This window comes from Trachemys scripta, chromosome 3 (genome assembly GCF_013100865.1).
Source record: "Trachemys scripta elegans isolate TJP31775 chromosome 3, CAS_Tse_1.0, whole genome shotgun sequence".
Lineage (NCBI taxonomy): Eukaryota > Metazoa > Chordata > Testudines > Emydidae > Trachemys > Trachemys scripta.
This window is the reverse complement of record NC_048300.1, coordinates 56903499-56924967: the sequence shown is the minus strand read 5'-3', so window position 1 is coordinate 56924967 and position 21469 is coordinate 56903499. Positions and strand designations below refer to the sequence as shown.

The window sequence follows — 21469 nt, the reverse complement described above, 5'->3', positions numbered from 1 at the left end:
TGCTCTCTGGACCAGATAGGATACAGGAAAATCCCGACATTGTTTGAAACTTCATCGTTAATCAAGGTCTATGACATTAATCTCTTTCCTGCACCTACCCTCCTGCTGGAGTGACCTCACCCTAGGAATCCTAGCAACGTTTCTCTGCCATTAGATTTATTTGGGTATTATGCTTGTGAGAATGTCACTGTGCCTTTCACAAATTATTTGTCACCTGGCCTTCAGAGCTGGGCTGGCAGAGGTACATGAAAGTCACAGTAACTTGTATGTCTCGCACCAATAGCCGGTGCTCCATCTGGAAGTGGAATTCAGAAACCTTTGACTGACCAGGCTCTGAGTGATTTTCTTGAACCACTGGAGAATGCTGTGCCCTCAGGGTGGCGTCAGTCTTAGCCTCCTCTTAGTCCTGGAGCTATGAGGATGGCAATGCTTTTGCCACTGGGTTTTGGTAATGAGTTTGGCAAGCCCTTGGATTCACAAAGAAACTTGGCAAGAATCACCATGAAGAAATAGTTTTGAAGTAAATACGTTAGGACTCAGAGCTGATAATATGTGTTGTACCATCCTATTCAGGCTAGAAAATGGAGAAAATTTCAGGCCCTTCTGGGATACAGCTGGCGAAACATCTAAAAGTGATCATTTCATGGCCATCTGCTAGTCTGCACAAAATGATTTTGGTCTCAGTCCAATTCTCAGTGGACACATGTATGACAGACACAGCACCACCACAGTTGGCCACAACTGCCTAAATTGCAGTCTCGGCAGAGAGGCCAGCAACCGAATGGGTCACAGACCCTGAACTACCCGTTAGTTTTCTTGCAACCAGTTAGAATAACAAAAAGGGGTGTTCAGTGTCTTACTGAATTCCTGGTGCACTCTGTGTGGTCTTTCCATCTACCTGGGGGGAGAGAGGCTTCTCTTCCTGTGGCTCATACAGATAGTTAGGACGGTGCACCCAAAAGACAAGTAATTTGTGATCAGAGCAGTGTGAAACTTGGCAGTTTTGCTGAACTGGGTTAATGAAATCCGTCTTCTCGTTGTTGGTGCATGTGTGTTTGGCCCCTTCTAAAATTTGCTTTGAAGTTCAGGTTTGAACAAACCTCAGAGCAAAACTCATCTGAAACCACCAGGTTTTGCCTGGTTTCTGCTCAGAATTGTTGGTCCAAGTAAGCTGAAAGTTGGCAAACTGTCTAGTATATCTGGCCCAACTTTCAGGTAGGCCATGACATTTTCTGTGTGGTAAAGTGGAGTACCAACCACAGGACTGGCTGACCTATTTCTAATGTGCACTGTATACTAATACATCATTGAGGCTCAGGAGTGTTCTTGTGCACAGAGACGAGAACCGAAAGCAATGACACACACACACTTGGAGCCGCTCAGTGTTCTCAAGTTGGACAGGGAACTGGATGGGATCCTGTTCACTTCACTTTGCGTAGGACCCCAAATTATTAAGCCTACTGGAAACTCACAGTGAAACTCAGCTAAAACCAATGGGGTGAATTTGTTCCCAGTATTGTTCCACTGACTTCAATGGACTCAGTTAACTTCAGTGGATTAATTCCAGGGATAAACTGACCCATCGTGTTTTTATCTTTGGTTTGAATGAAACTATAGACGCCTCCTTGGGCTTTTTCTATGTTGTATCCATCAAGATTGGTGCATGATCTTTATCTGAAACCAGACACGTTTTGCCTGGTTTCATAATGAAAGTTTGACACAGAACCCCAGTGACTTGAAAAGTGACCCAAAACTTGTTCCAACACCGCTTTATTCCATGTTGTTCCTTCTGCAAATTCACTGTCTACATATCTAGTCTATTTGTGTCCTCATGCCAGACCCCGGTGGTATCCATGGTGGTCATTGAGTCTGCTCCCTTCTTAAGCACATCTCCTGCCAGCAGAGATTATACAAGCCGTTTTTGGAGTTTTGCCTGATCCAGGACTGTAGGTGTGGGCCCTATAGATTTTGCCAGTATATAGGAACCTTTTCACCAGCCATTGAAATGCAGCAGCCGTTGGGGTTGAACGTGGTAGTTATTATACAGTAACACTGTCCAAGCACATAGGACAGGGGAAACAAAAGGTGGGATTTGAAGCAGACAGAATGCAATTACCTAAATTAGAAAATGACCATGACAACAAGACTGACCGTCTATTTGCGACGTGTTGCCTGGAATCATCTGGAGTTATCTAGGCTACCAATTGCTCTGTTCTTAGGATCATAGTTCCATAGTCTATTAATTTGATGCCTATTGTACAATTTGCCTTAATTCTGTTTTCCTCCCTTTCCCTTCAGGTTTGTGACCAGGTTTATTGAGCTGGATGGCCTGACCTGTTTGTTGAACTTCCTGAAGAGCATGGACTATGAGACTTCAGAGAGCCGCATACACACATCCGTTATAGGATGTATCAAGGCACTGATGAACAACTCCCAGGGACGGGCACACGTCCTGGCCCATCCAGAAAGTATCAATATCATCTCCCAGAGCTTACGGACTGAGAACATCAAGACCAAAATCGCTGTGCTGGAGATCCTCGGGGCTGTCTGCCTGGTGCCAGATGGCCATAAGAAGGTCCTACAGGCCATGCTTCACTACCAGGTCTATGCTGCAGAGAGGACAAGATTCCAGGTATAAACATGCTCCGCCAACAATGCCCAACACCATGCATCTTTGAAAAGGGTGATTTATACTTCTACACAGCGTATAACATTGTCAGAGGCATAAAGTCCATTTTCCTCACCTGGACTTTGGATCAACCAAAGTAGTGTCAACTCCCCCAAATAGATTATTTATCACACATATTCTACAGTCAGTCACTACTATCAATGCTGATTTAAAGCTACTGTGATTTACCTTAAAACTGAGTCTTGCTGTATTAATGACAGGCTTTCAGTAATCTCACACTCTAACCTAGACTGATGTCATCTATTGGGTGCCCGTTACCATACTATTTAAGTGCCAATAGCATAAAGGCCCCAGGAGCTTCTGTAGTGCTTTTAAGGTCAATTCTGTCATAATGCAGAAAGTATGGAGTCAATGATCTATAGCAAAAGCCATTAATAAGCCAACATTTACCAGTTGTTACCCCACAGTTAGCACAGATATTTCCTGTTCAAAGTATAGAGGAAGAACTCAGAAAGATAGATTACTGACTTTCTAGTTGTGGGGATTATAAATTGATGCCATGACCTGCCTCTTCCGAATGAAACAACCATCTTGATGAGGAGAAACCATGTGAGCGGCTGAGAGAGAGTACAATGGTTAGTGTGGTATAGTCTGCATGTAAGAAAAAGAAAGCACAAGCTTAAATCTCGCTCGTTTTCTGGTAATTAGCCTAACTGAGGAAGCCTTTCTGAAGCTTGAGATTGTTTACACTGGAGGCGCTTTGGGGTGACCTCGCGTGTTTGGCAGTAATTCACAGCCCTGGCAACTTTCAATCAGATTTTAATTCTTTGTCCCAACTTGACCGAGCTGATCTGCTGAATAAACCCATATGCTGTAGCAATCCCAAGTCAACTCCTCTGTGTATATCTTTTTATTTGTCTCAAACTGTAAATGACTGGGATGATAAATCATTGCTGGGCTAGTGTATGGTAACACATCTCATCTTGTACAGCTGGGCCTTTGAGAAGTCGCATCTAATGATTCACAGAAGCTCTTGTGAGCCTGGGGGAACTTACTATCTCATCCATGAATGAACGGAATGCACAAATAATTGCCTTTGTCAAATGTTTTTGCGTGGGGGCGGGGGCACGAGGAAGAAAGATAAGTGTTTGCTTCTTCTTTTTAAAAAAACAAAACAAAACAAAACATGTGGTTAGCAGCAGGGATATGCTCCTGCTTACTAATTTTGTAAAGCCTATGTCCAGAAACTGGAATGGCATTTTCCAAAGTTCTCTCCAACAGGTTGAACCCAACCAGTTCTTATCTTAACTCTGAAGAAGTCTTCAAATACCTACCACTGCCACCGTCCACCCATTTAAGTCTCTCAGTGGGTCAGTGGTGGCATCCCAAGTGAACATGGTCCGTGCTCAGTGAAAGGCAAGGAAGGAAGCTGATGCCACACTTTAAGGTTCTCAGTTAAGAATGCCTGTGATATAAAGCTTCATCTCTCATCTGTCAAGTGTGAAGCACTGTTACCCTCTAGTCCTGGCCTTGGCTCAGAGTGGTCTTGCAGTTCCTTGACAGCCAGGCCAAGGAAGAGGGATATGAATGTCTCTGCTTTACTGGGAGATCTGGAGTTTTCACTAAGGGGGTGAGGTGGCTGAGCCCAAGGAGGCACTAGACAAGCCAGCTTGTGCCTTTACTGCATGTGCCTGGGAGATAATAGAGGACTGAATCTGGATTTAATACAATAAAACAACGACAACGCCCTTTCTGAGCAGCTCTTCACTCTGGGTCTTGGATCTGCAGCTTTATAACCAAGACTTTGCAAATACTTCACAGCTCCTTTGGCTTCCAAGGACAATTTTGGTGGGAAATGTCTATCACCTGAGTGTTTAATAGCATCTCTCAGTGCATGAGTTCTCTGAAGGGTTTAAAGCTTCCTGCTTTAGGTAGATTCCAACCCATTGCTCTCTAACTCCCTCCTCAGAAATTCTCTCTTAGCCTATAAAACCAACTCAGAATTCCCCCAAACCGGGATCTGGCAGCAACACAATTAAGCCATTAGAATTCTTCTTGAGTAGTGAAAGCTAATCAAAAGCAAACTCTACACAGGAGGAACAGGAGACTCATATTCTGAACATGCAGAATGGAAACAAATTGCTCTGGCTCCATTGTTCTTCATGACAAAAGATGAAATTGTGGATTGGCCTCATGAAAAAGATGAGACCCCCTCCTCCCCAAAGGCTCTGCTCTGTTTTCACATAGATGATGAGACAATAGGCTATTTAAGGAAACAGTAGATGAGTCAAAGAGGAGGATGATTTCAGCATCTCAGGCTTGGAACTGACAGAAATGGGACCATTAGGTCCATAGACAGTGGGGAAGATTGAGCTTCTCTGGAACCTGGCCTGAGCTCAGTCTTTGTCATAGATTCTAAGGCCAGAAAGGATAACTCTGATAATCTTCTAGTCTGACCTCCTGCATAACACAGGGCATAGAATTTTCCTGAAGTAATTCCTGTTTGAACTAGAGCAGATCTTTCAGAAAACATCTCACTGCTGTGTCTTACAGAGTAATTTAAAGATGAAAAAGATCTAAAACTCTGGCATGCTCATTAGATTTTGTTTTGCTTTAGAATGGAATTTTGTGCTGGTGAAAGGTGCTGGATTGACAGCCCTAGATGGGAACAGAGGAAAGTTACAATACAGGCAGCAGCTGTGCAAGACTTGACTCACTGCCTCACTACTGTGCTTCAGCCCTCATCGCCTGGGACCAGCTAGTGAAATGAGTTCATGGGCTATTTACTTGGTAGGATTCTCTGCTGAAACTGCCAAGAGGGGTGCCACTTGTGATGGCATGTTGACTCATATGGAAACCTGGGACTGGATTGAGACCTGACCATTCATTTCACACAAGGCATCAGATGGTTATCACCTTTTGGCCAGTACTGACTCAGGTTAGATTGAAACCAGTGACGTAGGAGTGAAAAGCTCCTTATGCCTTTACCAGTCCCCTGAGCCAGTTAGTCCGTCCCTCCTTGACTTTTCATGGCTTCCTTGTAAGAACAAACATTCATCACTAATAATGAAGACCATGATCTATATTCAGTGACTCTGAGAGTGGCCTTTCCCTCCTACTCCACAACATGTGCTTTCCCCCAGTCACCATCCTGACAGCAGTGGTACTGTTTCCTTTTTCCCCTTTCCCTCTTGTTGCTTCCTGACCCCTCTTCTTGTTGAAATCCTCATGCTCCATCTCAGCTGCTCACTGGTTTTGGATTTAGCATTTTCCCAATAGCACCAGCAATGAATATCAGAGTTTCTCTTTCTCCTTGATCTTCTTTGGCAACCTCTCTCAATAGCAGATGATTCAAGGAGTCAGTGAGTAAATGTGAGACAGCTGTTGCTGGAACCATTTTCTCCCAGAGAACTGTGAGAGAGTTTTATTTTCCCTTCTCCCTGTTTCTTTTCTTGTCTTGGTGGAATTCCTTTAATGGATTTTCTTTTCCCCCCACTTCCTCACAAGAATGAGGAAGTGAAGGTCAGCTTTATTTATTGGCAGCTGTCTAAAACTTAAGCATCTGCATAACTCACTACTGACAGCTTCAGATTGGAGCACTGATTATTTCCCACTTGCATGTGCCTAAGTGACATGGATTAGTGTGTGATCACACATTTAACTCTGAACCAAATAAAATTGTTTTCTCCTTGTTACAGGTTGCTGCGCAGTCTTAAGTCATCTCTGGTCTTCCAGGCATGATTGTTACTGCCCGGAATGCCTAGTATAGTACCACACAGACACCAACAAATGAAGAAGTAGCAGGGAAATTACAAAGGGAAAGTTGGTACTTTGGGCCAATTTCTTACTTTAGTTACGTTGCTATAACCAAAGTACTTTGGTTATGTTGCTATATCTCTTTTGACTTGAATAGAGTTACTCCTGTTTTATACCAGTAGAACTAAGATCAGAATCCAAACCAGAGTCTGGACTCGACTGTTGTAACTCCATTGAAATCAGTGTAGCTGCACCAGTTTACACCAAATGAGGATCTGGCTCCACCACTATAAATTCTACTGAAATGCATTTGTGAAGATGGATTATTTTATGGGACCTTGTAGAAAATGTAAACAATTCTTTTGGTAAAACTAGGGGTTAGTGTGTTTAAATTGGAAAATTTCACACTTGGATCCTACTGGAAACTACAGCCTGAACTACTGACTCTTCGTAACCAAGACATCACTCCATCTACAATGGGTCTGACTCTGACCTCACACTGGTACTAATCTGGTGCAACACTCATGGCTTCAATGGAGTAATTCCTGATTTATTTGATTTTTGGAACAAATAGGTCCTGGTGACTTCAATTTAATTTATCAGATGGTATTCACCCAAGAGTTTTAAAAACTCAAATATGAAATTGCAGAACTACTAACTGTGGTATGTAACCTATCACTTAAATCAGCTTCTGTACCAGATAACTGGAGGATAGTTAATGTGATACCAATTTTTAAAAAAAAAAAAAAGCTCCGGAAGCAATCCTGCTAGTAAGCCTAACTTCAGTACCAGTTTCAAGCATTTTGCCTGTCAGACACATGGATGAACACTATTTGTTGGTGAAGGAGTCAACACAGGTTTTATAAAGGGAAATTATGCCTCTGAAATCTTTGAGGGGTCAAAAACTATGTGGACAAGGATGATCGAGTGGTTATAGTGTACTTGGACTTTCAGAAAGCCTTTGATAAGGTCCCTCACTAAGGGCTCTCAAGCAAACTAAGCAGTCATGGGATAAGAGGGAAGGCCCCCTCATGGGCTGGTAACTGGTTAAAAGATAGGAAACAAAGGATAGGAATAAATGGTCAATTTTCACAATGGTGAGAGGTAAATAATAGTATCCCCCAGGGATCTGTATGGGGGCCAGTGTTGTTCAACATACTCATAAATGATCTGGAAAAAGGGGCAAACGGTAAGATGCTAAAGTTTGCAGATGATACAAAATTATTCAAGATACTTGAGTCCAAAGCTGACTGCAAAAAGTTACAAAGCAATGTCACAAAACTTGGTGACTGGGCAACAAAATGGCAGATGAAATTCAATGCTGATAAATGCAAAGTAATGCACATTTGAAAACATAATCCCAACTATACTTACAAATTTATCATGTCTAAATTAGCTGTTACCACTCAAGCAAGAGATCTTGGAGTCATTGTGGAAAGTTCTCTGAAAACATCTGCTCAATGTGCAGTGGCAGTCAAAAAAGCTAACAATGTTAGGAACTATTAGGAAGGGGATAGATAATAAGACAGTAACTATCATAATGCTACTATATAAATCCATGGTATGCCCAGATCTTGGCTATTGCATGTATTTCTGATTGCCCATTTCAAAAAAGATCTATAAATATGGAATTGATACAAAGAATGGCAATGCAAATATTTAGGGGTATGCAACAGCTTCCATATGAGGAGAGATTAAAAAGACTGGGACTTGTCAACTTGGAAAAGAGACAACTAATGGGGGATATTATAGAGGTCTTTAAATGGTGTGGAGAAAGTGAATAAGAAAGTGTGTTTTAGCCGTTTACATAACACGAGAGCCAGGAGTCAGCTAATGAAATTAATAGGCAGCAGGTTTAAAACACACAAAAGGAAGTATTTCTTCACAAAGCTGTGGAACTTGTTGCCAGAGGATGTTGTGAAGGCCAAAAGTATAACTGGATTCAGAGAAGAAATAGATAAGTCCATCAATGGCTATTAGCCAAGATGGTTAGGGATGCAACCCCATGCTCTTAGTGTCCCTATGCCCCTGACTGTCAGATGCTGGGACTGGATGACAGGGAATGGATCACTTGATGATTATCTGTTCTGTTCATTCCCTTGGAAGCATCTGGCATTGGCCACTGTCAGAAGACAGGATACTGGGCTAGGTGAATCACTGGTCTGACCCAGTATGGCCATTCTGAGGTTTTTACACTAGTCTTGGAGGAGAATCAGGCCACACATCTCCAGATTTCACCCTTCTGATGTTCTCCACTGCTAAGACTTCAGTCATCTTATTTCACTGTTGCGACCTCCTTCCTTCCAGCTTCCCCCATCTCCCAACCCTGCAGCTTGACCAGAATGCCACTGTCAAGATCATCTTTCTCTTGCCAGATGCATCACTGTTTTCTCACTCCTTTTACTGCTAATAGAGTTCATGTTTCTCCTTTTCCCTTTTTTACCAGCCTTTATCTCTTGTTTCCTTCAGTAGACCCTTCCCATTCACTCATGTTTGCCCCAGCTTCTTTCCTGAGTGGAGCAGTCCCTTTGCCCATTCTGTACCTTTTTTCATGCTTTCCTTTATGCCTGAACCATTTTTTAATATATGACATGCCCCGTCTTTTCCTCTTTTATAATGCTCCTGAAACCCAACCAGCTTTTGGAAGTATTCCACCTCTAATGTCCACGCTCCTCTATGGGACTAGGTCTCTTCCAGTTTGTGTGATGCTGCATCCTCTTGTGCCAGTTAAGTGGAGGTTTTCAAAGCCACCAAGGGGATCTGGACACCCAATACCCATTAAAATTAATGGCAATTGGGCAATCAAACCATTTAGGGGACTTTGAAAATCTCAGCTTAGTCTGCAAGATCCTCCAGGGAGAGTTTATTAGCTTAATCTGGGTCACTGGCATGGGCAGAGCAACACCAGTGCTATATATGAGAACCACCTGATTTATCTGCGTAGAGCAGGCATGAATAAATGCAGTGCACACCTGAGGACACAGAGGTCATACCTAATAGTAATAAATATAAATGAATCTATTTAACACTCAGGTTTGGGCTGTGGAACCCCTAACTATTTTCTTAAAGTTTGCTCCTCTTTGCCCATAGTGTATGGTGACAAATGTTTTGTCTCCTCCCTGTTCCAGGCTGAACATGCCTGTGCTCCATCCAGTTCCTCTTTAGAACATACTTCTTCCACCACCCCATAAACTTCTTCCATAAAAGAAGAAAGTATGGAAAACAAAGCAACAAACACTCCGAACAAAAATCATGAATGAACAAGACAAATTTTAAGCTTCACCACGTGGTTTCTTTCCTTTCTCTTGCATCCAGTCCCACTAGTGGATGCTATTTCTATTTGGCCTCTGACTCATTGTGTGACCATGGGTGAGTCGCTTAACCTTTCAATGCCTCAGTTTCCCCCTCTATAAGATAGAGATAATGGCACTGACTTACCTTTGTAAAGTGCTTTGAGATATGTGAATCATAAGTGTTCTTCATACGGAAAGTACTCATTTATACATTGCTTTATTTATATTTGATTCTCTTTGAGGCAAGGACCCTATTATTGTTTTATAACTCTTCCATGATGTGCCCAGTGCATTGCTGGCACTAATAATAATTATGGTTGCCCTCTTCCAAGGTTTTTCCAGTGGAACAAACTCATTGTGTCTGGGCATTGTAACGTTTGTGCATCTTAACAACACACTCATGCTTTGATTCAGTCTTATCATTTTGCAAAGTGATGATGCCACTCTGGCCTGGGAAGATATTTTAGGACACACTAATGTCCCTCATGTCTAGCTTTACATCTGACAGACCTGTCAAAATGTTGAATCACCCTGCTTTCAGTTCTGAGTGAATCCCCTTGTCAGATATAGGCCAGTGCTTCTCTCTTTATTAAAGCAACTGTTGGTGATTTCAGGCCACCTGTCCTTATGCTGTCAAGCCATAATACACTAAGCCACACTCCAGGACTTTCACTGTGTGGTAGCAGAGTCGATATAGGACGTTACTACTCAGCAATCTAGTGCTCTGTAGATTTGCATCCTGGCTGGCCGAGCAGTAACTCACAATGCAGAGAAGCCCTTAGAGTTACTGTGACATGGGAGATGTAGTGTTAACAAATGTCTCCCTGAGTGATAAGAGCTGTTGTCCAGTCACTGTCTAGAATCACAAGAGTAGCAGCAGTATCTGGTTTTCATGTTTAGTATCACTAGAAACATTGAAGTGAAGGAATATAGGCAGCTCAGTCTTCTTCCTAAACTAAGTCTTTTCAACTAGCATTCCTTCCAGAGCCCCATCGCCTGGCTTGTATTAAATACTAGCAGTATGGAACAGTGCCCATAGAAGGAGATTTGAGCAATTTGAGATTACACAGTAAAGGGACTAAAAAGAAGTAAATTAAAAAGAAGAAGAATCCTTTATTCCCATTTGATTTGCTTCCACCCCTCAGAGCTCATCCAAACTGCTTTGCGGTTTGCTGCTTACTAAAGGAACCTTATTGGATGTCAGCGATGAGGAACAATAAAATTAAGCGAGGCAAGTTTTTGCTTAAATAGTAAGAAAAACTTTTATAACCATAAAATCAATTAGTACACAGAGGTGTGGTGAAATCTTCACAGGAAATGTTCAAGTCAAGACTTGAGCATCAGCCACTCCAGAAGGGTTAGGGATATTGGAGAACTGCCACACCATGTGGGGTAGAGACTATGACCCTTTAAGGACTTCATGACCTTACAGTGCTCCCTTCTAGATCAAAGTGATGGCAGAGGATGCAATGTTGCTCACCTCACTCAGTGAGCATTTTTGTTGCTGTTACCCTGCAGTCTGCTCTGCCTTGCCCTGACTGCTTTTCACATCCTATTCCCAGCTCAGTTGCAGGAAAGGGACAGAGAACTTTAGCAGATGTCCTTTGAGCTGGATGGCTAGTGGGTCTGGAATGATACTTTATAAATCTTAACATTTAGTCTGTCTCACACACATGTCCTTACCAAACCACAAAAATATATTGTAGACATGGATGAGCATATATCTGCTCCAGCTCAGTGATGTCGTCTCCAAATAATTGATGTTTCTTGACTTTGAACAAAGGGAATTCTGACTGAGGTCAGGTTTGTGCAAAGTTTGGGGGAAAACAAAACAAAAAACTTACTTTTGGTGCTGCTGTTTTAGTGGCTGGGGAAATCCTACCCACGTCATTCCAGAGACCTAAGGCTTTGGATTTCAGTCTCAAAATCTTGGCGCAAAATCTGAAGTAACAGAATTAACTTCTCTCTGCTGTTTCTCCTCTGCTTTTTGGACAACTCATGAACTTCGGTTTTGTTGGGTGTGTTTGAAGACTGGTGCCCATTTATTGTGAATAGGGAGCACGGGTGGGTGTCAGGTGTCCATTTGAGCAATGGGAAGACATTGTAATTGTTGGATGATCAAATGCCTGGAGCAGAGGCGCTTGCAGCTGACACAGAAGACAAAGTTCAGACTTACTCGGCCCACTGAGCTGTAGAGAAGATGCTGGCTGTAGAAGGGACTTAGACATTCAAGCATGTAGTAACATGGAGGTGTATATGCTATGTTCCGTTACAGAAAGAGATGCCAGTGGGTCCTAGGCTGGATCAGAAAGGTGTATCATAAATAAGAGAAGGGATTTAGACCATTATACAAGGCATGTACTCTGTGACACCTTATCTCCATAGGGATGTACTTTTTTGGAGGCGACCAGAGTACACCTATTAAACTGATCCCAGGCATGGAGGGCTTGGCTAGGAATGAAAAGCTTTCAGTAGCCAGGGTCCAAAAAGCCACTAAGTAAAAAATCAACTTCCCTACTCAACATCTCTGCTCTGTGTGTGTATTTTAGCCATACCTGTGAGTGTATTACATTAGCATGTTTTAGTCCTGTTCTCCCTGTACAGCCAAAAAATACCTTTGGAAGACTGAGCAGGATTGCATTCTCCCCAGTGCATGAGCAGCACAATTGTCAACTGAATTCTGATTGTGGGGCTTTTGTTTAGTGTTGATGATGTGAGAGGCAGAAGCTGCACAATTTAGTTATCCTCTTCCATGTGGAATTTGCAGGTTTGACAGAAGTCATTTTTGGATTTACAAACTGAGCACATTTGCCCTGGAATCGGTGAGAAAGAATACATGAAGAATGACACAAATCACTTATGACTCAAATCAGTTTTTAAGGGAAACTCTACAGCATGAGCTCAAATGGAGTTGAGCCTAACGAGGCTGCAGGGAGCATTTGGCACCAAAACATGTTAACTATGTTCTTTGTTTTAATTCTTCCCTGCCTCACAATAACATCTCTTGGTGCTTCCAAACCCACTGGTGATATCCCAGAATGCATCATTCTGCAACATCATAAATACCGGATACCGTGACAGTGATGTGCTCTGAGATATCGCCTGCGAAGCAGGAAGATTTAATAAAGATTAGCTCAAAGATATTTGAGTGCCAAATGCTTCTGTAGCTTGTTTAGTGGGGTGACATCAGCGTGGAAATCTGGGTTTAACTCCATTCCACTTTAGCTCTGCAGCTCACCTCTAAGCTCTAAAGAGTTTGCAGATGAGTGACCACAGGGGCTCTTCCTGTTGTGTACAAATACATTAAAAGAAGCATATAAAGACTTGAGCAAAAATCTGCCTTATGTCAACTAAACAGAACCAAGGGAACAAGTGGTAACTAAAACCCCTCCAAGGTCTAGGTGCAATGATACACTTCCAGAGGTTCTTCTCCACCAAGGGTAGTTAATGTTGGGGATTCTCTATCCCCTGAGGCACTGGCAGAATCCACTGTGCTAGGATTGAAGAAAAGAATGAAAAATTACGTGGATGCCAAGATAAATGGGCCAAGAGGCATTAACCACAGAGATGCTGTCTTGCACGTGTGGAGTTAAACTGACTGGAAGATCTGGGCTAGGGAAGGTCCTCTTACTTCTGCCATATAGCTCCTACTGACAGGGACTTTAATGGGAAAGGGGGATGGGGATTTGCTTTCCTCCAAAGCACTAGGCAGGGATTCTCCATCAGAATCAAGTGGGCATTTTATTATTAATTATTTTTCATGGAGTACCCCAAATTGTAATGAATGTGGACAGGTAGACGTGGCCCTCCTCTGAACCACTTACACGCTAAGCAGAGATGTGACAAATCAAAGGCAGTCTGACTATGCTCGCCATCCATTCACAAGGAGCTAATGTGGGAGCTGTGCAGTGGAAAGCAATGAATGTTGTTAATCTCTCTCACCTCACCCCTTGTGTTTCAGACATTGCTGAATGAGCTAGACCGAAGCATGGGGCGCTATCGGGATGAGGTGAATCTCAAAACGGCCATCATGTCCTTTATCAATGCTGTTTTGAATGCTGGCGCAGGCGAGGTGAGTCAACGCCCTGGAAATTCCATCTACAACAGAGCTGTTGCTACTGAATTATTTGCTTTGGAAATGGCTATTAGACCAAGGGGCAAGTCTTACAGTGTTATTGAGTGGGTTTAGTTCTTGGAAAAGGGGCTCGACTGGTCATATCAATCCTAACTTACGTCTTCCTCACACTTTGCTTGTAACTCCCCCTTGAAGCCCCTCCTGAGCAGAGACTCCCAAATATGCCAGTGTGCATGGTGGTTTTGTGAGGTTCATAGATGAGAACTTGAATGAAGCCTCCAAAATTCTTTTTGCTTGTGACCCAGGCTTGGAAGGGACCTGCTCTTGGCTCATAGAGAAAATGCTGGTTGCTTTGCTCTTCCTCTGTCTCCTGTTGAGCATCTTATAGAGCATTGTAAGGTCTCTGAGGGCTCCCTTCCCAGAAGGATACATGGAGCTGATGCAGTTATATGAGGACTTTTGTTTTGAAGGGGAAACATCAGAATACACAGTCACCCTAGAATGAGGGCTGGTGCAAGAAAGTTTCGTGCCCTAGGCGAAACTTCGAACTTGCGCGCCCCGCCCCCCCAACCCTGCGGCAGCTCCCCCCCCGGGGGGTCGTGTGCCAGCTACCCACCCCAGCTTACCTCTGCTCCACCTCCTCCCTGAGCATGCCGCCCCCGCTCTAATTCTCCTCCCCTCCCAGGCTTGTAGCGCCAAACGGCTGATTGGCGCCGCAAGCCTGGGAGGCGGAAAAGTGGAGCAGCGATGGCGTGGTCGGGGAGGGGATGTAGCAGAGGTGAGCAGGGGTGGGGAGCCCTGCGGCAGCTCCCCCCTGCCCTGAGGCACCCCCGCGGCAGCTCCCCACCCCTCCCGGCCCGGGGAGCCGTGTGGCACCTCCCCACCCCAGCTCACCTCTGCTCCGCCTCCTCTCCGAGCATGCCGACCCGCTCTAATTCTCCTCCCAGGCTTGTGGCGCCAAACAGCTGATTGGCGCTGCAAGCCTGGGAGGCTGGAGAAGTTGAGCAGTGACCGTGCACTCAGGGAGGAATGCTGTTTAAAACAAACAAAAAAAATGGGGGCACCGCTTTTTGGTGCCCCCAAATCTTGGCGCCCTAGGCAACCTCCTAGTTCGCCTTAATGGTGGCACCGGCCCTGCCTAGAATGACACACTGACTGAAGGCCCAGTTTGAACTTGCTTTTTTGATGGAAGGTCAGGATTGTTGAGAGAAATTCTGAGTGGGAACAGGGGATGTGAGTCTACCTGTAAATTTTTAAAAGCAGGAGAGGTGATATTCAAAGTAGGAATTTACCTTTAAGTGAATCTGTCCAAAATCTTTTGGAGTCTGAGTTGTTTTTTTCTCCCCTTCTGTAAGGACAATTTGGAATTCCGATTGCACCTGCGATATGAGTTTCTGATGCTGGGAATTCAACCTGTTATTGATAAGCTAAGAGGACATGAAAATGCAACATTAGACAGGTGAGTCATGCTATTTGACAATAGATACTTCATCATGGAGCAGTAGTAGCTGTTCCAGAAATAAAACTTCCAACTGAGTTTCCATTCAACCTTGCTGTTGGGTCTCTCCCTAAAAACCACCAAAACCAAACAAACAAAAAAAGGAATAGCATCCTCAGAATTGGCAGATTGGTTATGGAGGCAACATGAAAACTTTTGGACAAAGAGTTCCAGAATTGTGCTTCTAAGAAGTAGATGATCACCAGTAAAAACTGTAAAAACAAATAGAAAACACCCCCCCCCCCCCACCCCGATAGGAAAGAGACAGAACCACAGTTCAATAAATACATCAAATCAACATCGAGTACACAGGGCTAATGTTCTGGTTCTCTAAGTCATATTTAAAAGTTAAGATATTAAAGAGGCTCTCCAGTGTGGCACATCTGCTTTGGTGACTTAATTTAAGTTCTGTAGTTTGCTGCATTGACTGAGGCAGCTTAAATTAGACTCTTCAGAAATCTACAAGCCAAAATAAACTTTTTAGAACTAGGTGATTTGACCGAGATACCTGAGGATCTTGAGGAGCCTGTAGAAGTTTATCAGATTATAAAGTGAAGCAATGCAGAACACAAACCTTTGGAGGTATGGAGTGTGGTGTTGTGGAGCAAACTCTCTCCTATGGCCCACCTATGCATGGAGAGGGAATGCCCCCACTGCTGTGCTATTCCCTCTTCCCCCTCCTCCATTACCCTAGTTCAAACCACTCTCTAGAGGTACCAGGTGGCTTGGATCGTGGCAGCAGTTTCTGCTGGAATTACATGGATTGGAAGACAGCCAGATCAGGCTGGACGCAGGCTGTCCCATTAAAACTGGGGTTTCCTTCAAACCTCAATATGGCTGAGAATACTGTGAGTGAGATTTCTACCCAAGGATCAAACCATGACATGCTGCAGCCTGACACTTTGTATAAATACCTGGTTAAATCCAATTACCTCTCATGAAGGATAGCAAAGGAGCTGCAAGTCTTTGATTCAGAATATTGAAGTATGTTGCTGGGCTTCTTCTTTTACACACATGCCCCATTGTATTAGCACTACTGGGCCAGAGTGTGCTCTTATGCTGGTCGAAAGCTGGCCAAATGGCTGAAGTCAGTGGTGTTACTCTGGATTGACACCATTGTACTTAAAATGAGAATCTGGCCCACTAGACTAGTGATGATTCTTTATCCAGTAACCAAGGATGTTCAACAGGAAGTCAGTGGGGCTGCTGGGTCTCACAAGTTACAATGGAGCTAGGTTAGACAAAGAGAGCATGGAGCCCTGGGGGCCAGCGCAGTTTGAGGACCCCAAGCACTATGACAAAATGTCTTGTGTTTAATGGAATACTTGAAATTCTCTATGCTACATGTCATAAGAAGACAGTCCAGCAGTCTGGCAAGCAAGCAGGGCATGTGGATTTCCCCCTTATGCAGTGAGTGATATTATGTCAGTCAATATACAGCATGTCATATGCCTATTTTATTTTCATTTTTAGGCTCTAAAAGCAGCAATCACCTTGACATAGGGACTTAAATGGGGATTAACAACTTGTTGAACCCCAGGCAATCCACACCTCCCAGTTTGTCATTAAGCCCCATTAAATGCCCTGTCCTTTGAGCCTTACGGTGTAAATATTACAAGGTGTCTGGACAGTCCCATCATTTGGGGGTGGGGGGAGGAGGGAGAAGGGGTTGCCTCATCAAACCTGCCATTATCACAGCCCTCTGTAAGGAAATGGAGTTCTTCTTCTCCCCTGCCACAGCTTTGGTCCAGGTGAGAGTTGTGTCATGTGAGTTGGTTGGATTTGTTTTCCTCTTTCCTAGGCACTTAGATTTCTTTGAGATGGTGAGAAACGAGGACGATCTGGAACTTGCCAAGCGGTTTGATGTGGTGAGTTGCCAGAGGCTGAATATCTGCTTTGGCTGCTGAATGCAAAAGCCTGCGACTTTCCCAAGCAGTCAGCAAGGAACAGCCATGGCTGCTAAAGGAATGATGAATGCTCTTTGCTGTCTCTCATGTACAGAATGGGGACAGTACACGTGAACAATGAAAACATTAAACACTGCCATGGCTCCTGCCAAAGGGCTTGGACAAAGGCATTTTCCTCTCTGCATTGTGCAGAGTTTTCAGGGACAAAAGAGGGCAGGGGTGGCAGGAACTCATTCTCAATAGTCATGGGCCTGAACCAAAATTCTGGATCCAAATATGCCCTCGCTTTGAGAGAGTTCAGCTCTGGGGGTGGCTCAGACCCATCTCCGAGTTTTCCAATAACAAAACCCAGGGTACGTTTCTGAAGGTTGTCACCTGGGCGGTTGTGGAGACAGGGTGGCATTTTAGAGGAGATGGGTGGGGGGAGGGGCACATACGTTGTAAGGAGGGGAAGAGTAGGTGGAGCAAGGTCAGAGGCATGTCGTCCCACCTTTCCAGCCTCCCAACCCTTTTGGGAATTGTTCCTTACTGCCACTGCAAACAGGTGTGGCAGTGCTGATCCCAAAGGCCCACCTGACTCCCTATCTGCCAGCCCTCTTCTCACTGAAGCCCCTCTACTGGGTCATCGCAATGGGATTCCTGCTTTTTGCGGTCTGCTCATCTCTCTAGTTTAAAGAGTTTTCACTCCTGGATCCATCTTCCACTCTGTATGTTTCTCTTCCCCTCTCTCACGTTATTTCTCTGCCTACTCCAGATTCACATTGATACAAAAAGCGCCTCTCAGATGTTTGAGATGATCAAGAAGAGATTGAAGCACACGGACGCTTATCCCTATTTGCTATCAGTCCTTCAGCATTGCTTGCAGATGCCTTGTGAGTACATCCCTGCTTCCTGGGGCAGAGGGGAGTGGGGAGCCTTGATATAAGAAAGGGCCAATGGCTCACAGGAGGGAATGCACTTTCTCTCTGATACAGCAGAGGCTTGTTCAGACATTGTGGGTGAAGGAGCTAGGATTTGATACTGACCCCAACCAGTGGATTTTGGAAGGTTGCAAGCTAACAAGTGGCATCTTGACTCTCTGCACTTGCAAACAAAATTAAGAAGCTGGGGGCCTCCCAACTTGTCACAAACCAAGCTTCTGGGGGGTTTATATTTAAATTAAAAGTTTCAAAGGAGAGGGACAGAACTCTTATGCTCTGGGTCTGGGAACTCCCAGGAGTGGGTGTCATTTTGAATTTTATCACAATGCAATAAGGAATTAAAAAATAAAATAAAATAAAACCTTTGTTGCCCATTGATGGGAAATCCCCCAATAAGCATGTCTTTGGGCTGCTGTCTCATGGCAATGCATCAGGCTCTCAGACCCTAACCAGAAAACCAAATGAGCATTTTCTTTTTGGAGGGTATGATATGAATGGGTTCTTAAAGTTATTTGATTAAATAATCAATTGGTAATTACTGATTGATGCTTTCAAAGGGTAGTAGCCAGGAAAGAGCCTTTAGCAAGATCCTTATACAACTGTTTAACCCAGTCCTTTTAGGAAAGAGTCCTGGGGAGTGGTTTTAGTAAATTTCACCCAGGCTTGAGCAGTGAGACTGAGGAGCTTAGCAAGGAAGGTGGGGGTAACCCTCCTGATGTCTTTCCAAGAGGCTACATGCAGAGCATTATTGGGTGCCTGCTGGATTTAAAAGTACAGTCACCCACCTAGCAGTTGTAGGACAGTCAATTCTTTAATGTGGTACAAGACAGCACATATGCTTTGGGGCTCAGGTTGAGCCCAGAATGTGCTACCAGAGCAGGGCTAAACTTGATAGGAATGTTGTTGGGTTAGAGGCACTGTTCAGCAGTTTTGAAGTATTTAGTGAAACAGCTTTTAAAGGGCCAGACTTTGAAATCCATTGGGCCAATCCTGCAGTGCATTTCCCGCTGTTGTGTGTACACTGTGTGTATTCCTATCCAAGATGGATCCTGGCTCCTTCAATGCATACCAGAGGGATCAGGCTTTTTTTTTTTTTTAAACACATTGATAACTTTTTTTTATAGCTTACGTCCACAAAGTTGTATTGAACTGAATTACAGATAGCTGAGCATGCAAATTGTAAATATAAATATTTGTAAAATGCCTGGGCACTGTGGTATCTAGATACCAACCCCGCATTCCCCCCCCCCAAAATCCGCCCCCAGCAAGTAGCAAAGTCACAACTCTGACCTATGGAGACACCTCTGTAGGTGCATTTCTGCACACACTTACCTGATCTGCAGTAGAAATCATGGAATTTGAATGTGCAAATTAGGTGCATGATTGTGCATGCACTTTTCCTACTAGTCTGATTTGATAGGATTTTACACCCTTGTTGCTCAAGTGTAAATGACAATATAAGGCGCAAGACCATGCGGAACCAGGACCGATGTTCTATAATTTACCTGCAATGGGACAAACTCCCCACCCACCCCATTTTGTTAAGATGGGTAGAAAGAAAGCGAGGAACATTGGCCTGTTGTCTGGGGAATAAAGGGATTCCAGGCACTTCAGATGTTAATAGTGACCCTTGTACATTGGTGTTTCTCCCTGCAGATAAGCGGAACGGGGGACATTTCCAGCAGTGGCAGCTGTTAGACAGAATACTACAACAAATCGTTCTTCAGGATGAGAAAGGGGATGATCCAGATATAGCTCCGCTGGACAACTTCAATGTCAAGAACATCATTAAGATGTAAATTGTGTTAATTATTCTTTCTTAATTCTGTTATCCAGCACTTATGTTGTAAATGGCACTTAAAAAAAAATACCAAGTCCCTGCACTGAGGAGCTTGCATCTAGATTATATTTTATTGTAAGCTGTTATAAATTTTCTAGTTAATTGCTTTCCAAACTGTAGCTTAATCTGTTCCTTATTTTCCAGGGTATGTTTTACTTTCCTGTGCTCTTTGAGTTCTGTTAGCTATAGAGCTGGTGGAAAATCAAGGAAGAAAAGTCATGAAATGTTCACAAAATTGTTTGTTTTTTTTGTGTTTTTTCAAAGTGTTGATGAAAGTTTCATTGACATTTTCTTAAACTTGACCAGCTCTACTTAGATCTTCTTCATCCATAGCTTTGGGTTAATTCAGGAAGATTTCAAATAACATAAAATCAGCAGCCAAATAGCATAAATAATTTTTACCTCTCCATAAAATATCTGCTCCCTCCCTCACCCACATGCGGTTTTGGCCAATGATTCTCCAGTTATTTCATTCTGTGAAATGCTTCATGTGAGAGAGGTGGTCACATGAGCCATCCCTCCACGCAACTCCTCCCGTGCACCCATTCCTTGTGCTGCACTGTACCTTCCACTGCCAAACCATTCGATTCTGCAGTGACCTCTGGGGGCCACTCACGGCCCATGAGCTATAGGTGGAAAACCTCTGGTCTAGACACTGTAAAGTGCTTTGCAATATTTTGAGTATAAACTCCTATATAGAACTAAATTCTATTCTATTAAAAATTATACAGTGCCTTCTGTGAGCCAGAGCTAATTTCTCATTAGCTGTTTTGAAAAATACACTGTAGTTGACTTCCTTCTCTCCATCCCAACATGGGACCTCATTGTAGACCTTGCACCTGGTCTTTTTTTTCATAGTTGCTCCTTCTGTTGCCTATCCAATCACTCCTTCTCCTGAGTATTTTCTTTCACTAGTGAGAAATGGCCATGGCGGTCTGAGGTATTGACATTGTCTGGCAATACATTATCTAAAATGTAGCCCGCCTCTCTCCAAGAAACAAAAACACAACTGCAAAAGTGCAATAAAAAGGCTACCTACAACTTAAAAAAGGGTCAGGATAATTTGTGACCAGCAGTAGTAATAATTTTAGCCACAAGGGCTGTGATAAAAGTAAATAGATGTCATACTGTCAGGACATCCACTTACCACAAAAGGGATCAGGAAGGATCCCCCCCTACCCCATGTATAGCATTAAATAATAATGCAGACACATTAAGGGCCAATTATATCATCATCAGGTATTGGCTACTGTGGGGAGCAGGATACTGAACTAGATAGGCCAGTGATCTGATCCAGTATGGAAATACTACAATTCAGCAAGTTGTCTTTTCCAGTCATCTTTCATTGTGGCTAGTTGCCCACAGGGCTGGATGGCTCAGAATAGACCATAAATAATCTGGTTTCATCTTTCAGGCTGGTGAATGAGAATGAAGTGAAACAGTGGAGGGATCAGGCGGAGAAATTCAGAAAAGGTACGTGGTCTCTCTCTGTTTGAAGAACTGAGATTTAATCACACAATGATAGACAGTAGAGATAGAGATGACCTTTTT

General features: G+C 43.6%; 1 protein-coding gene across 6 annotated transcripts in view; it reads left to right on the top strand.

Moving 5' to 3' along the window:
- Positions 1-21469, top strand: part of DAAM2 (dishevelled associated activator of morphogenesis 2) — a 245228-nt gene that overhangs the window by 165957 nt on the left and 57802 nt on the right. For all 6 annotated transcript variants that reach the window (XM_034764798.1, XM_034764800.1, XM_034764799.1 and 3 more), the window contains 7 exons: positions 2299-2632; positions 13640-13750; positions 15109-15212; positions 17053-17119; positions 17913-18030; positions 19735-19873; positions 21333-21391. In XM_034764798.1, coding sequence (XP_034620689.1) covers positions 2299-2632; positions 13640-13750; positions 15109-15212; positions 17053-17119; positions 17913-18030; positions 19735-19873; positions 21333-21391 — 932 coding nt within the window. The remainder of the gene's footprint in view (positions 1-2298; positions 2633-13639; positions 13751-15108; positions 15213-17052; positions 17120-17912; positions 18031-19734; positions 19874-21332; positions 21392-21469) is intronic.